Source organism: Pelodiscus sinensis, chromosome 1, assembly GCF_049634645.1.
Source record: "Pelodiscus sinensis isolate JC-2024 chromosome 1, ASM4963464v1, whole genome shotgun sequence".
In the NCBI taxonomy this organism is placed as follows: Eukaryota; Metazoa; Chordata; order Testudines; family Trionychidae; genus Pelodiscus; species Pelodiscus sinensis.
The window spans coordinates 71975791-71993821 of record NC_134711.1 but is presented as its reverse complement, the minus strand read 5'-3'; the positions used below and the strand labels follow the sequence as shown (position 1 = coordinate 71993821).

Sequence of the window (18031 nt, the reverse complement as noted above, 5' to 3'; positions counted from 1 at the left end):
TAGGGATGTAGTTGACTACCTATAGTCACCTAAGCTTATTGGGGAGTCCAGTCACTATTCAACTACAATAGACTTCCGATAATCCGGCACCTTTGGGACCTAGGTGGCACCGGATTATCGGATATGCCGGAGTATCGGGAGGTATTCCAGCGCGGGGCTGTGATGGGTTGGCCAGGACCTACACTGCATCCTGGGGGTGGGCGGGGAATGGCGCGACAAGGGGCAAACCCTCTGCTGTTTTGCAGGAAGGCGGGGGAAACCCTGTGCCGCCGCCGAGAGGCTCCCCACCCCTCAGACTGCAGTAGTTATCGCCGACCAGGAGGGTGAGGGATGGCGCTGCAGGACCAACCCTGCAGTACCCCTGCTGCTCTGTTCCGCCGCTTCCCCAAGTCTGCCACTCATCAGCCTCAGCAGCGGCAGTGGCGGACTTGGAGAAGTGGTGGAGCAGAGCAACTGGGGTGCTGCTGGGTTGGTCCCGCAGTGCCACCCCTCAACCCCCTGCTCGGTGCTCGGCAGCACCCCAGCTGCTCTAAGTCCGCCGCTGCTGAAACTGACGAATGGTGGACTTGGGGAAGCGGCGGAGTAGAGCAGCTGGGGTGCTGCTGGGTTGGTCCCACAGTGCCACCCTTCACCTCCATGCTTGGCAATAACTACTGAAGTCTGGGAGTGGGGTGCCCATTCCCTTCCCAAAAACTCTCAGCGGCTGCTCGGGGCTTTCCCCGCCTTCCTGCAAAATGGCGCCATTCCCCGCCCACCCCCCACCCTTGGCCAGATGCTGTGCGGGTCTCAGCAGACTCGTCACAGGGGTATAATCCTCTTCTCCCCTTCCCTTTCCCAGCCACAAGCACCCATGGGGTTCACAGCAGCTCTAATTGTCAGGCTGGCCGGAACACTTCTGGGTTCCAGTTGGTGCCAGACTATCGGGAGTCCCAGACCACTGGATGCCGTACAATTGGAGTTTTACAGTACTCGCTTCTCCACTCTTGCTGCCTCTGTATCAGAGATAGCAATGGGGAGCGAACAGGAGCCGCTGCTGGGAGAAGCGGGCTTAAAAGCTGGTTTCCCCCAGCAGCACTGCCTCGGTGCATGGGGTATGGACTATGGAGGCAGAGGTATAGCAGTCTGGGAAGCGTAGCAGAGGCATAGCTCACGCCGGGTCCTGGACCTTCCTCCGCTGAAGCCCTGCCTTTTAAATGTAGTAACAGCCAAATGGCTCTCACCACATTTAAAAGGCACAGGTGCAGTGGACCAGGGCATCGCATGAGCTGTGGCTGCACAGTCCCGGCTCATGTCAAGTCCTTGACGTACTCCCACTGTCCGTGCAATCTGTAAGCCTGGCTCTTACTACATTTAAACTGCTGAGCCACAGCGGGTTAGCTCCTGGAATCTCTCCCCCTCCCCTCCCATTATCGATTAATCATAGAGTTGATTTAAATTGTATTGACATGATTAGTCAGTTACCTGCTTCTTAACAGCTGGTTTTTAAACTGGTTCCCCTTGCAGACCAGTTCCTACCTTCCATCCTGCGCTGTTGCCTCTGATAGAGAGGCATCAGTATGAGGTAGTAGGGAACTCCCCGGGAATGGCCACCCCCAGGAACTATTCAGTTTCTCTATATCTAACATCTCTCATCTAAAATAGATTATTAATCAGATACGTTATTTTATATGGACATGTATTTACAATTTTTGCAACATGGAAGAAATAGCTGCAAGAACCTAGAGCCATTAAACAAATGTATATTGTTGAAATAATAATCTAGGAAGGCCCTGGCAAAATATATATTAATAGAGTGTTCATGGAGTAAGCCTATGTGTGTTGGTATTTTTTTAATAAAGGCAATTCACTACAATAAGTTGTATTTATATTGTGACAAATGTCTAAACCCAAAATCAAGATCAGGAGGAAATTAACTAAATCCTCAAAGGCCTTTTACTCACTTTTGCTATTCAATTATGTGGCATAGTTTAGAGATCCATATTTCGGCTAGCCATAGTATAATGAAGGAAGGGACAGAAGATCAATTTGAAATCTAAAGTCTGTTTTTCAGCAGATCTAAATTAAATTTTCAACATTATCTGCTGTGATTTAATAGAACAGTATAGCATCTACATACCTAAGTCTCTCTGCTCTCTAAGGCTATGTCTACACTGCCGCTTTTTACTGGAAAAAAGTACGCAAATTGCACTCCGCAATTTGCGTACCTTTTTCTGATAGTTTGTCAAAAGATGCTTTCCTAAAATTTGGCCCATCCAAGCTGGGCCAAATTTCCAAAAAACCTCCTCTTTTGGAAGAGCTCTTCTTCCTTGTGGAATGAGGAATACAGGGCTACCGAAAGAGCGCATCTTCTGTTCCGCAAAAAATTTTGGAAGAGCAGGCGCTTTCCCTGGAAGCAGCGGAGTTTTTCTGGGATAAACCTGGTAGTCTAGACATAGCCTGAGAAACACAGTTTTGTCTCAAGAAGGCTTTTCTACAAAGTGTGGAATGCAAAACTGATACAGAATAATCACAAGAAATTTCATTTAGCCTGAGCATCTGTGTAGAAGGAAACACTTTGTTGCTAATGTGGAATAAAAAATAAAAGTCTGACTTAGCACTGCTAATTGCAATGAAATAAAAATAGACTTATCAGTAGGGTTGTAATTAGATGTTGAGGGTCTCTTAGGGTACGTCTAGACTACATGTCTCTGTCGCCAGAGGCATGTAGATTAGGCTACCGGACATAGGAAAATGAAGCGGCGATTTAAATAATTGCCACTTCATTTAAATTTACATGGCTGCCGTGCTGAGCCGACAAACAGCTGATCAGCTGTTTGTCGGCTCAGCGCGATAGTTTGGACGCGCGGTTGTCAACTTCAAAGGTATTTGTCGACCACCTGGGTATGCCTCCTGGGATGAGGTTTACCTGGGTGGTCGACAAATACCTTTGATGTCGACACCCGCACTTCCAGACTATCGCGCTGAGCCGACAAACAGCTGATCAGCTGTTTGTCGGCTCAGCGTGGCAGCCATGTAAATTTAAATGAAGCGGCGATTATTTAAATCACCGCTTCATTTTCCTATGTCTGGTAGCCTAATCTACATGCCTCTGGCAACAGAGGCATGTAGTCTAGACGTACTCTAAATGCTGAGGTTATGATGATTTATTAGAGAAACAGGTGGAATGGTTAAAAGTGGGGGAACTTGGGGGGGGAATGAAAGGTTATTTTAATATCTTAATGGCAAAAAGCAATTGTATTGCACTAAGACAATAACATTCTTGCAATAATTCTGTTTCTTAACAATTTTAGGAGACCCGCTGGATAATACATGTGTGTTTAGAGCCTTTGTTTAAAAACTAAACATATATTTGAATGGTTACAAATTGCTGTGAGAGATTAATATAATAAATGCAAAATAATAAAAATAAAAAAGGGTCAAGTCTAAAAGAGTTTTCTAATGCTATAAACATTTGCCAAACTCCTCTGAGGATAGAACTTGACCCCTTTATATTTTTAGTACGCTATGTTTATTACTTTAATTAAATTTCTTCTGTATACTGTATGCATCTGATTTAATGGAAAGCAAATTTGAATCAAAATAATTAGACTGATTAAATGTAATATTTTACTGTAGATGATTTTAAATGTAATTTAAATTGCAAGAACATTAAGGAAAGTCAGTAGAAAAATGAATGCTATAGCTATTTTACTAATTACAGTTAGCACTTGATTTAGCTTAGGTAGAAGGCTAAATACGATAATTAGCACATGCCATTTTGGAAGTCAAATAATAATGTGAAATTTGAATATACACTTTATAGTCATTCAGTTTGTCTAAATGGGATTTGTATGATTTCTCTTTTATTAAATAAATATATGAAAAAAGAAACTGTTGGTTTATTGCTGAGAAATATAGTGAAAAATGTAAGAATGCTGAATATATTTAGTGCCGAAAATTAAAGAATATTTTACCAAAAAGTAACCTGGGAACTGATTTTTATGTCATGGCCCCAGACTCCTATGCACATGGCAGTTGGTGGGAAAGTGCCTACCAGAATCTGAGTTTGTTTTAACATTGCTTTTACAGCACATGGCTTTGCCTGTTCTGTAGATCTTTGTGTCTCTTTTCCACTGACACAGAATTTGGTTCCTTACTGTCAATACATTGTTAGCATTTCTCTTGAAATAACATAACTTGGGACAATACAAAACAGGCTTCCAATGTGACAGTGTCAGAGATGTTTTAGAGAAGATAAGAGAATCTTAGCATAATCCCAAATGTACTGGAAATTATTTGCATGACATTTGTCTATGCCCTATAGGTTCCTATCTACTGGCTACTATCATTATATCTTTAAGGGCATGTCTAGACTACATCCCTCTTTCGAAAGGGATGTAAATTAGCCAGATCGAAATTGCAAATGAAGTCGGGATTTGAAAGGGTTGTTTTTCTTTGAAAGAACCACGTCTAGACAGCGGTTTCATTTTAGAAATATCCTTTTTCGAAAGAATGTGTGGCTGCCATTATGTAAATGAAGTGCGGGAAATTCAAATCCCAGCTTCATTTACAATTTCCATCTGTCTAATTTACATCCCTCTTTCAAAAGAGGGATGTAGTCTAGACATAGCCTAACTTGATGGCACAAAGGCTATTTTTTTCCTGTAATGTCTAAATTTCCATGACCAGAAAACAAAAATAGCAGAAATCATACCTCAAGAGTCAAGATTTCAAATCAAGTTGGTGTGTTCAGATAGAGACGGGTACTTAGAAGACCATATTTATAATTTATAATAGCTGAATAATATATGATAGTAATAAAAATGAATATGAGTAATATGAGTAATAAAAATGATTAATAAAAAATGTCAAAACATTTACAATACCCCTACAACAGGCACAGAAGTAGTATTCGCAGCCTACAGGTATATAGTCCGTGATTTACCCAATGTGGCAGCATCAGTGAATGCATTCAAATCGTCTAATTCTAACTCCTGTGCTTTAGCCTCAAAACATCCTTATCTTTTGGGTCTGTACAGAATAGAGCTAGTAGTACTGATGGACCAAAATTTGTCACAATTTCTATTTAAATAAAAAAAATTGTTTCCCGCCAACCCAGAAGGGGGTTTAACCTTAACATTATTTGAATGGGATCACGATTGCTAGATATGCTAAATTTTTGGCTTTTTTTTTTTTTTTTGGTATTATGTTGCTTCTGTACTATTGTCTTAACAGTTTTGTAGTTAACTTAAGAAAATAAAGAAGTTAGAATCAGTTTGGTATGTTTGCCTTGAGGTTTAAGGTGCCAGTCTTCTTTTGTTTAGCACATTCACACAGAGAAAACACAACACTGAGACACAGAGTGAAAATCAGCCAAAGTGTCACATATCTCCCTGGGCAAAACTATCATAAGTTCAAGAATGTTGGGGCTCTGACTGAAGGTCTGGCTGTAAGCCAATCACTATTCATATGAAATCTATAAAAAGTCATACTGTAGACACACAGACATGTTTACAGCAGTGAAGAGACAAGACCAAAGTACTGTAGATGTAAGAAAGCTTTTTTAATGACATTAAACTGTATGATCTAATAATTGCATATTTAAAAAAGGTTTAGAGTAGGTAGCTATTCAGAAGGGAGGGTACTAAATATACAGGAGTATATATATTTAGTCCACATTTCCTAGTGTGTTTGCCTTCTGTAACATTACTGTTATAGTACAGTGTAGTATATATTCATTATACGGATACTATCTGAAGCTTAAAACAATGAGATAATGAAGAGCCATGTGAATTGGTGAAAACAGAAGAGATCTGATTAAATTCCATTGTGGCTTAGGATTAGTGTAGATATTGTGGCTGCTTTTCCTCTTCATCTCTACACAAATCTTAATTTGTCAGTGCTGTAAGCGAAAACAGAATATTTGTACTAGATTGCAAATGGGATTTTTAGTTTTAAAATTATTTTGGTTTACAATCAGGTAAAAGGAGGAGCAATAGGAACAGTATCTGTTATGTTATTGTGCCAATAGTTTGTGCAAGCTCACTTGGTTTTCATTTTTTTCAGTCAGCATGGTATAAATGTTACCATTCCTTAGTGTTTTTATGATTATTCCTTTTCCCTATTAAAGTCTTATAGCACAGTTAGGGAGCCTTGGTGGTCTGTTGTAAATCTTCTGTTTATTCACAGTAATTTCTACGGAGTTTTTGGGCTTGGTGTCCTTGTATAGTAGATATATCTGGATAATCATGATATTAATTACTTTTCCTGATAAATAGATGAATATTATACTTTGTTCACTGTTTCACAGTCTAGCATAATTTTTGCTGTCGTCTTGTAATAACACTGCTACTGCCATCTCATATTATCAACATCCTTTCTTACAGTCCTGTTTCATATATTGAAGTGAACCCTTTGCCTATACCCTAAGTAATAATTTTTTACTTTTGAAAGTTCTTGTGGTCATTCTGTAATGATGGATTTGTGGAACGAGGCTTGAGAATTAAAAACTAAGTTAATATGATCAATACTTTGTAATCTAAAACGTAATCTTCTTGAAATTGGTGTAACTGGGTACATCCTCTATATTCTAAATATATATATGGACCTGTTTTCAGATATATTTCTTGGCCCATTATGAAAATATAAAAGATCTGCAAATTTTAGATCAGGATCTGAATTTCCTTAAAATGCAAGGTTACCTAAATCTGTAAGTAAGGTTGAGGCTCATCCATTATACAAAATAATGTAATTTCATATAATATATTTAATATGAAAGTGTCCTAACACTTCACCACTGATTACAGTCTGTAGTATAGCAATACTCATAACTATGATAGATGTGGTAGGGTCTTGTAAGACATCCAGGTTCTGAAAATCATAAATGGAATTGTGTGAATAATTTATATCACATCTATAATCTGTTGAAGTTCATCCATTATTCCTTGTGCATTTTTTCTTTGTGTTCCAAAGAAGTGAGTTGTGCCCACAAAAGCTCATACCATCTACATTTTTTGTTAGTCCCTAAGGTGCTGCAGGACCATTTGTTGTTTTTTAAGTTTATCCATTTTCTCTGTATGATTTATCTAACAGCTTGTGATTTTTTTCTTAAATGTTCAGAATTATTCACTGAATAATTTCTGTGAATAATTCTTGAAATTAAAAAAATTATGAGCAGTTCCTTGTATTCAAGCTAATTGGATATATATTCTCTCTAATTAGATAAATATATTATCTTGTGTATTTCCAATGAGAAACTCTCAAATTTCAAATATGTTTTCCTTCATTATTCTACAGATTTTGTAAAAATCAGCATTCGGCGACAGTTCCTCTAGAGATGAATAAAAGATGGGGGATTGTGGGTAGGACATTTAACTGTTGAAATCCTGGCCTCATTGAAGTTGCTGTGATTTTTGCAGTGACATTCAGGGAGCCAGAATTTCAGGCAGTGTATTTGACCAAAATCAACAAATAAACTTGAACTTAATAAGAGATTGTCATCTTGATTTCATGGCTTCTTTGTTGCATACCTTTGCTTTCTCTCTTTTGGATTGTATGCACTTTCAGTGCAGAGACTGTTGGACATAACTGCAACAATAATAATAGTAAACATTTTCCTAAAATATGCATAGAAAGAGAGCATAAAAATGTGCAAATCCTGTAAAGCAACTCTATAGAAGTACATTCATAAAAATGTTTTGTGATATTCACTCATCTCTAATTTGCAGTCATGTTTGGTCCTGGGTTCTGAAGTGGACAGATTGTCAGTTCAGAATTTTGGACTGACTGTATCGGGGGAGGGTGGAATGATGGGGCTGTGTTCCCGATTCAGGAGATGTGACATTCTGAAACCCCCCCTGACCAGTGAGGGATTCTGTTACTGTATGTCCTTTAACTTTGGGGGGGCTTTGTGCTTTGCAGCTATGATTTAGACTCTTGACACCAGAGCTTATGCCAACCAGCATAAGCTCTCACCAGCCTAGTTACTCTCTGCATTATGACACCAACAATCCTTCCAGTCCAAAGTCTCCCTACACCCTTCCTGGATTCTGAATTATTGCATACTCAGATTTTCCCCTCTGGTTTGTCATCACCAAAGATATGAAACTAGCCCCAGAGACACCAGCTTGCTTTGGCACATATGCACTCCATACATCAAAGATCTGCTTAGATTAAAAATAAACAAGAAATTTAATAGAGAAACCACAGGTTGAAATATAAAACAGTGGAACCAACCATATACATAAAAAAAACATAAAAACACAACCACAGATTTTACACTTTCACATTAAATAAAATCATCTAATACAAGTTATCTGTTGCTTTAACATAGTTTGTCTGCATACCCCCTAGCTATAGGAAGGATACAATGTTCATGGACAGCCTCCTGCTATGACACTCTCCCTCAAGGGCTTGATAAAAAAAAAAAAAAAAAAACCCTCAACCTTAAAACTGTTTTGGAAAGCTATTTTCCTTTTTCTGTCTCTTAGTCTATGAAGACTTAGTTTATTGAGAGCGGAGACATTCTCTCTTGACTTGTTAGTTTGGATGTGTCATTGTCTTCTCAATTAACCCCAGTGGTCTAACAATGTCTTTTCCTGGGCTGGAGAATGGTCAATGTAGTGTTAACTGTGTCCTATGTTGAATGTGATATGTGGTGAGGTTACAATGCTTACTTGAAATGAGTTTTGCATAAACACCTGGTTTGGGGAGGTTCATCTCCCCACTTGTTTACTCACTATCCTGCTGCGTGATTTGGTTGAATTTGTGGTGTAGACTATGAGCCCAGTTTTCTATATACACAAGTACACAGACTTATAACCACAATGTGTATGTGTATCTCAGAATAACCTCCAAATTCAGAACATTACACACTTTCTTAAAAAACCCTCTTCAATATAGTATGCAATCAATTGGATTAACTATTCATTCTGCAGATTTAAACAGTCTGTTCTCTTTTTGGGACCCTGGACCCTGACTGTCAGATCATCACAGTGTATAATGATTGAAAATTAGAAGGTTGGGCCTTAGGGAAACCATAAAGAAAGGACTTTGTAGACAAAACAAGGAAATTGAGTCATGAATAAGGTTATTTTCAGAGGAGTGGTTCAGATGTTTTTGAGATTATAAGGTTGGTATATGTAGAGTCTCACAAATCTGTAGATATCTGCTTTATATCTGCATATATCTATGGACCATGTTTACAGATCACAGATGGATGCAGATCCAAATTTTATATCTAGTGTTTTGCAAATGTATGTATATCTGTTTTGTATTCACGGTCCATATGTGCGGATCATGGATTGAATGCAGATACAAATTTTGTATCCGCATATGGCTCTGTGCATGTGTACAGAGATGGCAGACAGAAGAATTAGAGGAAGCAAAAGCAAAACTCCCAGCAGCAAAAGTGAATGTCTCAATTGAACAGGGGTAGAAGTGCTTAAGTTCTGTTTATTTGCAAATTTGCAGAATAATTAGTTTGAGTATATTGTACTGAATGGACTTATGCAGGGGCACCAACAGTCTCTGTGGGCTCCTGAGCAAGGTGGTGATGGGGTTGGTTCCTGCTTCCAGAAGGGATGGAGCCTCAGGCAGAATGGCAAGAGTAGTCAGCCTGGAGTGAAATATGCCAGGCCCCAGGCAGCCCTCAGTACTGCCCAGAGTGTGGTAATGGGCCACCCCTAGCCCTTAAAGCCACCTGGAGCGCATGGCACAGTGCTCCAGCAGTGATTAAAAAGGCCCAGGGTACTGGCTTCACTTTTGCTGTAGTAGCAGCAGCCAGGTCCGGGCAAACAGTTTGTGGAGCCCAAGGTTGCATGTTGTGGTTGGCTGCACCACATGGCCAGGTGGCTCCCAGCCAGGGCAGCAATCAAGCAGCCAGGGTGGTGGGTGCCAGGCAGTGCAGGGCCCTGAAGGCGTGGGGCCTAAGGCAACTGCCTTGCCCTAAGGTCGGGCCTGGCAGCAGCAGCAGCCGGAAGCCCTTGGTCCCTTTGAATCACCGGGCCCCAGGGCAACTCCCACCTTTGCCTGCTCCCATCGACAGGCCCAGGCTTATGTCATATATAGGAATTATGAATCTGAGACAGCTAAAAAGTGAGAGTGAAGCTGATCTATACAACATCTAAATACAAATGTGTCACAAGGCAGAGTTCAAAAGGGCAATAACAAGTACAGAGGAAAGTACAAGGGGGGAAAAAGAGGGCCAAAAGAGAAGGCCTAATACTAATCCTTGTTCAGACTCCATGTTGGTGGGAATGCCTAGAATTCCAATACTAGAAAATTGTCCATTGCAAGTCACAAATAAGTGACGGCACAGGTGAAGGGGAAACTTGGAAATCAAGATTCCTGAGACATCAAGCAGTGTGTCAATAAGTCTCAGAGGGATAACTATGTTAGTCTGTAACTAAAAAACTGTTAAAAGCCCAATAGTCCTGTCGCACCTTAGGGTACATCTAACACAGCACCCTAAACTCAATATAAGATATACAGTACTATCCATTGGATGATTCGGGGTGGTTGCTTTGGAAGGTCTGTAACTTCAGGGGGCACAGGGCCTGTGGCAGCAACCCCAGAGCTGCTCCGCTCTGCCCCACCAGTTCCTGTCATTGCTTGGCAGGTTGAGAAAGTGGTGGAGCAGGGGTGGGAAGAGGCAGAGTGGATGCTTGAGGGAAGAGGCAAAGTGGGGGTAGAGGGGGGACAAAGCAGAGGCAGGAAGAGGCAGGTTAGGGGTGGAGCCGGCAGTGAGGGGAGTTTATCCCAATCCCTGAACTCCTCTAGGGATGACCTTAGTTGCTATAGTATTTATCTGTAAAAATAAGTTGTGTAGGATATCAAATGAAAGCTTATATCATACTGATCATCGTAAGCATTGCAAGATGTATTTACTGACATTATTCAATAATATGTGTGTACTAAAAATATGTGTAAACTACGTGAGCTGGGCAGGTAGATAACCAATTTCTTTCCCAGACAAAGGAATGTTGATTTACCTGTCTACCTGGGTTTCCGATGTAAATCAGAATTGTGTAAGTCAACATATAGCAAGCTTCATTTGCATATTAACTCCACAGGAAAGACAAGTTAAAAGGAGAATGAGAGAGATAATATGGCATTGGCATGCTAAAGAACAAACAGAAGACTTTGGGGTACACTTCAAAGAGATATAATTCAAAGGGTTTCTGGACTTAAGGAGGAAAAAGGGAACTCCATGATAGACCATCATTCAGAGAGCAAAAAGGAGAGTGCTTTTTATGCCAATGAAAGCTGGATTATGGCCCACAGGACTGAAGGCACTGGGAGATGGTAATAGGTGAGAAACTTAAATTAGACAAAGATTTTAGATTGCTGACGTTATTTTTAGTCTTGTAGAAGCAAGTTATACTTTTGTTTATTTCTAACTACATCTGTTTCCACTATCACTTGAATCTGTGTACAGTATTAATCAAATTCACTTTGTTTTATCATAAACTGATTTCAATGCTGGAACATGAACCAGCATGAATTATTACTTGAATCAAGTAGGCTGCTGTCTTTGGAGGTAGTTGGACCTGATCATTGCTCTGAGAGATTTGTTGGGGGGCTACCAGAGTGGCATGACAGGAAGCTTTCATTCAGTTTAGCTTCACCATGTCTCTTTTCCAAAGTGAAGTGGTAACAAAATCCATAGTTCTGGGTGCCCCAAGAAAATTTCAAAGTTAAGATGGAAAATTTATTGTTGTTTATTATTTATTATACACAGCTTGTCTGTATGATTTGCCACAAATGTTCCAGAAAAGTTCTGCTTAGATATAGGATCACATTTGTGACATTTCAGGTGGATTGATGTAGTTTGGCAAAGTTGGCTGGGGGCCGGTCTTCGGCTTGGGATGGAAAGCTATTTTCAACCCTAACCATGAGGAAACAAGCAACTCTATAATTTTACATTCTGGATTAGATTCATACTTAAATGTCTAACTGTGATATAGGTTGAAAAATTTATAAATATGCTAAAGAGGAAACTATTGTCTTCAAGAGCAACTCAGGGAAAGATTTTGAGGGCTAGATTTTTAATCTGTAGAGAAAGAGACATGTATTTTATCTACTATCTAGAAGGTCTTATTTCTGAAGTGAAAGAATGTTTTATAGTTTTGAAAGACAATAAAGTGCAGTTAAAATGCGTTGCATTAATGTACATTTGTATGGTGAAATTATTAAATTGCATTCTATCCATCTTGGAGCTTACACAACATACATGTCTCCAGTATCTATATTATGCAGGCTTAATTTTGTATAATATATATATAGATATCAGGTATCAAAGAAGTAGGTAAGATAAGATACAGCATAGTTAAGTACCATAATGGGCTTTCAAAGGAGGGAAGAATCCCCATTGTTTTAAATAAAAGATTGCCTGTATACTTGGTCCTGCCTTGTATCCTACATTTCTATGATTCTATGATCATCTTCAGTAACAAAGATTCTGTGAGTGAAGCTTATTAACAATTCTGATGGTCATATGCAGGACAAAAGGGAATCCAGTTTCCTCTCAAAAAAACTTGTTGTCCTTTTCGTACTAACAAGAGTAGAAATAAATTAAAATTAAAACTAAAGATAAGCAAATGTAATTTAACCAGTAAAGTAGTGTTTTCAACCAGGATGTATATTTGTTGAGTAAGATGTTGCCATTTTTGCATAGTTGATTTTCACATCATAAACTACTTTTATAAGCATATGTCATAATCACTCAAAGTTATGAAATTCATATGTAGACACATCATTTTGCTGAATGACTTATTTCTTCTTAGCCTTTTGTAGTGTCAGCTTAATATCTGTTTTGTCCTTTATGGTGTACTGTACCTTCTCCATGTAGGGAAGTGAACTCAGTGATCTAATATGTCTTTCATATTTCTAACTAATAATAAATGAAAAATACACAAACACTAGGTGAGGTTAAAAATGAATGAGCAAGCCTTAATATTGCTTTGGCTACCATTTATTAATTCATGTCATATGCTCAATATTATTTAAACATCATTTTAATAAGTTTATGTCCTAATACTTTTTATTATTTATTAAGGACAATAGTATTTTTGTTATAAATTCCTTACAGATGAATGCCCCAAATCTTCAGTTGAAGCCAGGTAGAGGACTCTTTCAGTCTAAGAGGACTGGATCAAGACCTGAATCTTTCATGCTTACCTGCTTTGTGATTTCTGTAGCATTAACCATTTATTTTTCTTCTCATTTACAGATTGTAGCTTTACGTGAACAAAATGCACACATTCAAAGGAAAATGGCATCTGGAGAAGGGCCTGCGGAATCAGAACATATCGAAGGGATGGAGTCAGGGCAAAAGGTACATGAAAAGGTATAAAACAATAGGCTTTTTTCTTAGAGTGTTATGGCAGAGAGAAATATTGACACTAAAACTGACATAATAATCAGATATAGGATCCGGTTCTGTTCTATCAAGCAAACCCAGGACCCAAGCAGTAGAAAGTCCCAAACAGATGCCAGAGAAAGCTGTCACAACCCAGAAAATGAGCAGAACACTTGGGCCTCTTCCAGTATGTCTTTTATGTAGCCCCATCTGGAGATATAAGTGTTTCCCTATACATAGAAACTCAGGGGAGCACAATGATGGCAATGAACACCCTGAACGACCTCTCTATTGGAAATTCCAAAAGATTCCATTAAAACCTTCCACTGGTAGAAGGGAGAACTTGTAGATCTATTAACTAATAAACCAAAAGAACATTGTTCTTTTCCAGAAACTCTTTTTTCCCCCTGCCGTAATACTTGTGGATCTTCTTCTTCACTCTTTCTGTTGGAATGCTTGCCTGATTGTCCACTTCCAAACCTTCCCTTATGCTCATAATCAACCTAAAAACTTCTACTAAATAATACCAATAGTGCTTAGCATTATATACTGGTTCACATGTTCAAAATGCTTTATAAACAGTAAACTAATTTCCATGATATGTTTGGGAGGTCAGTAAGTGTTGTTGTCCTCATGCCTCATATGGAGAAATTGGTGCAATTAGAAAGAGTGTTATGCCAAAGGCTGTAGAGGTGGTTTATCTGAAAGCAAGTTCAGATCTCAGTCCTTTGCTTAGGTCACTGGTGTTTGCTGCTCTGTGATGCTAACTGAAGTCTCCTCAAAATTCTGCTTATTATATAGAGATTGATATTTAAAGAGAACTCATTGAACTTCCATGTTTATGATTGCAGTTTATGGGACTTAGATTTCTAGATGCCTAATTGTGCCTGTGGTCTTAGAAAACTTCGAGGGTGCTTGTCAAAATAAGGACTTCTACCTTGAGACAGATACTTGCCTGTGATTCAGATTTGAATTAGGTATTTAATTATAACCTATATATGATGTTCTCACACACCATTATGTTGTGCCCCTCAAAATCCTACCACAATTCTGCCAGCAACTATAATTTCCTTGTAGGCAGTGAAATAAAATACCATTTAATGGCTTCTAATAAACTCATACTATCATCCAGGAGTGGCCAAACAGCTTCACAAGCTGCAAACAGTTCTTTTACAAATCAAGTGCAGCTTTCAAATTCTCTCTACCTACCATACTTTTGGGGGAGGCAGAGTTAGGACTTCTGCCTTGAGGCAGGATAATGGGGCTAAGAATGTCTGACTGAGTGTGAGGGACACAGTTTGAAGGTTCACCCACCAACAGCTTGAGTCATGCTTCCTAGGCATGTCTCCACTCTTACCCACAGCAGCCCCTCCCTGCAGCTCAATAGGTATCCCTGCCACAATTCAGGGATGGGTATATGATCTCCCACACGTCTCACCCCTGACTTCTACCCAGTGGGGAGGCAGGTCTTGGGGCTTCTTCCCCATAGGGTGCATCTACTGGGGTGGCGTAAGCAGAAGCAAGACTCAAGTCCCAACAAGCACATCCTGGCTCTCAAATTTCTGAGAATTATTGAATGCAATTCAGAGGGTCAGTACATTTGGCCACTCCTGCTCTAGTCTATTATTATTCTCATTATTCATTATTGTTTCTTGATTGGAGTGGATCTCAGCCTGTAAGATTTAGCCCCAAGGTGAGGTACAAGCATATTCCTATAGAATTATGAGGCTGCCCTCACTCCTCAGTAACATCAGTTGTTCCGCTGAAGAGGTTCCTGGGAACCAGCCTTTATTGAATTGAAGGGAAATATTTTGTGATTTTATTTCCCTGTTTCTGGTGTAGTTCACCCCCCTGTGCAGTCTGTGCCAGAAAACACACTTTTCTGGGCCTCATGAAAAGAGTTGTAAAAATTACAATATTTGCCTTTGCACCAAGTATTGCTAATTTTCAAAATAATTTCCAAGGGTCAACCTAGGGCTCCTCTAAAAGATGTTCAGCTACCTCTCCTCCTCCTCTATCTCAGTTACAGTCTAGTTACATACAAAGAACAAGGTATAAGGTTTTTCAGTTTGAACACTCTGAATAAGATTGTCTACCTAAAAGCTCTGGTTATAAGAAATAATTTGTGTTTAAATAGACAAAGGATTGACAGATGTACTCTACTTAAGTACACCTGGTGCAATGGATAGAGTATTGTGCAGAAGGATGAGGGGGCAGTTTGTGGTAAATCTGTTCTCATACTGTTGGCACATCATAACTGACCCACACTTTTAGGTCCTGCTGCTTGGTGCTCTTCAAGTATAAGCCAGAACACTGAGTGGGACATCTAGAACCTAAGGAATAGAAAAGAATTTCTCCTTCTCCTAGAAAGTGTGTTTGGAAAAGCAATTGCCAAAATATCCTACAAGAGGATAAGTAGAAGTAACCTCTAATAGCTAGGAGGAAAGTGTGCTTCTTCATTTTGGGTAACCAGTATGGAGGAGAGAGTGAAGGAAGCAATACTCTTCAGATAACCCCGAGTGAGGAAGAGGAGGAAATTTAGGTCCAGCCCTTCCACCAGTTAGTGTATCACAGCAATGAGATAACCACAGGTATGGAATTTGGGCAAAAGATGTGTGTTTGAGGTTATAGAGAGGGAAAACATGAGAAATTTAGAACAAGATTTTATTTAGCCATCAAGGAAACTATTTTACTATGAACCAGGATAGTAAAGTAACAAGCAAATATAATATGCAGTTTTGCACATTGCTGACATGAGCAGAATTGTTGTTCTCTGATTTTGCATTTTTGTTTAGTGGTGTGGTGAATGGTGATATAAATTCTACTTACAACAAAGAAACACTAATCACTTTATGTCTTTATTGGCATTCTGTATGCAAACATTTAACTTGCATTAGTTGTATTTACTTTGTACCCTGAAAATTCCATTTTCAGAAGTTGAATTAATAGTAATTAGAGTTTTTTACACTGTGCATGCATCTTTATTTGTTTATGTAATCAGGCATATTGTAAATAAAAGCTAGTAATCTATTCCCTCATTTCGTATAACATCTTGTTAGATGAGAAATATATGCTCTATTTGTCAAGCTAGTGAATGGCATGACTCACCAAGAACACTAAAACATATTTCTCCTAGTGAGTTGAAAGCATCACATTCCCTGCTTCCTTTGCCAGTCATCTCTTCTGTTTTGAGCTGTGCTATCTCCATGCTTGGAAGTAGAGATCAGCAAAAAAATTGGAACTTCCATTCTGCACAAAATGCCAACATTTCAGCATTTGTGTTCACATCAAATTGGGACAAAAGTGAAAATAAAGATTATTTTCATTGAATGAAAATTTTCTGAAAAGATTCCTTATATGGACGGTTTCTAGCTTGATTCAAATGAAACCAAACTGAAATATTTCAAGTCAAACAGTGATTAAAATGCATCAGTGTTTTATTGGAGTTGTTGATTGGATGGCCCGTGTCCCAGATTCCCTCTTTGAGCTGGGCTCCCTGGCTGGACTTTATCTTTGGACTTACATGATGTATTCTGACATCCTACGAGCTTGCAGTTTTATTTTGCAGTAACTTGAAATGGGAGGGGGAATCAATCTGTTTTAGCAAAATTATAATTTTTGTGATGTAGAAACTGCATTTTCTGTCAAAAAATCATTGTAGGCACAATATTGGGTTAAATGAACCACAGATCTGATTTAGTACAGCTATTCTTATGTGCCTTTGCTGATTTTAAGTGTTGCTAAAATAAGTGTTGCTAGAAGTGTTGTTTCTTAAAATAGAAAATAGAAAGTAGCAAATAGTTTTACATTCTGCTGTCTACATATGCAAGGGAAAGAGCTAGAGTCTTTTTTAAGAGAAAGTTTCAGTCTCAAGCAATAGTTTGATGTCAAATATGTGGTAGGGGATAATCCAGAACAGTGCTCCTTTTTTTTTATAAAATAGCAATAATTTTTCATATGACATTGCAGTCAAGTAATCTTCAGTGGTGCTTACTAGATCTAACTAGTGTCCAGTCCAGTAAAGTAGGGCTGTATTGTTCTTGTATTGACTGGATAACTTGATCACACAAATATTAAAATAATTGGTTGCTGCCCCAAAACCTAGGCTCTTAAAAACTGAGCAGTCTCTATATAGTAGTTACTGTTTTAATTTATTAGAATTTTTCTCTCCTCCTCTTTGATATTTTTCACAATTGTATTATATTTGTTATTCATTCTTCCCACTCACCAACCCATTTTCATATTTTTCCTCTACTATTACTGTAACCATATTCATAGTTAAACATAAACTGGAGAATATGAGTCACATTTCTACCTTGTTTTTGTACAAGTGGTTTGAAATTAGACAAAATGATTTCATTCACCCCTAAATCAAATCGTCAAATCTTTGTAAGTCTCCCACCCCTTGACACATCAGTTTCTCTCTCTCATCATCCCCCCTCCCAATCCTCCCTTCCCCACACAGTATATGTGGCTTCACTGTTGTTTGATCATTGGTAACTTCAATTTGAGTGACATATTCTGGGGGAGGGGGAATCATGCTGCCAATGTCACAACATCCTTGAAAATTTTGAGGGGTTATACATTATTGCTGTAGGGAAACAAGCAATTCTAACTTATTCATATTTACTATAGAAAGTATAGCTGAATGTACATGAGGGAGTTGTATAACTATTACTATGCTGGTATAGT

General features: G+C 38.9%; 1 protein-coding gene across 2 annotated transcripts in view; it reads left to right on the top strand.

Moving 5' to 3' along the window:
* PPFIA2 (PPFI scaffold protein A2) overlaps nucleotides 1–18031 on the top strand; it is a 608376-nt gene that overhangs the window by 426861 nt on the left and 163484 nt on the right. Inside the window, exons 1-2 of one of the 2 annotated variants that reach the window (XM_075932509.1) lie at nucleotides 11037–11290; nucleotides 13211–13327. In XM_075932509.1, coding sequence (XP_075788624.1) covers nucleotides 13253–13327 — 75 coding nt within the window. In that variant the 5' untranslated portion in view covers nucleotides 11037–11290; nucleotides 13211–13252. Of the gene's footprint in view, nucleotides 1–11036; nucleotides 11291–13210; nucleotides 13328–18031 lie in introns of those variants that run through there. The other variant, XM_075932507.1, reaches the window with a different exon arrangement.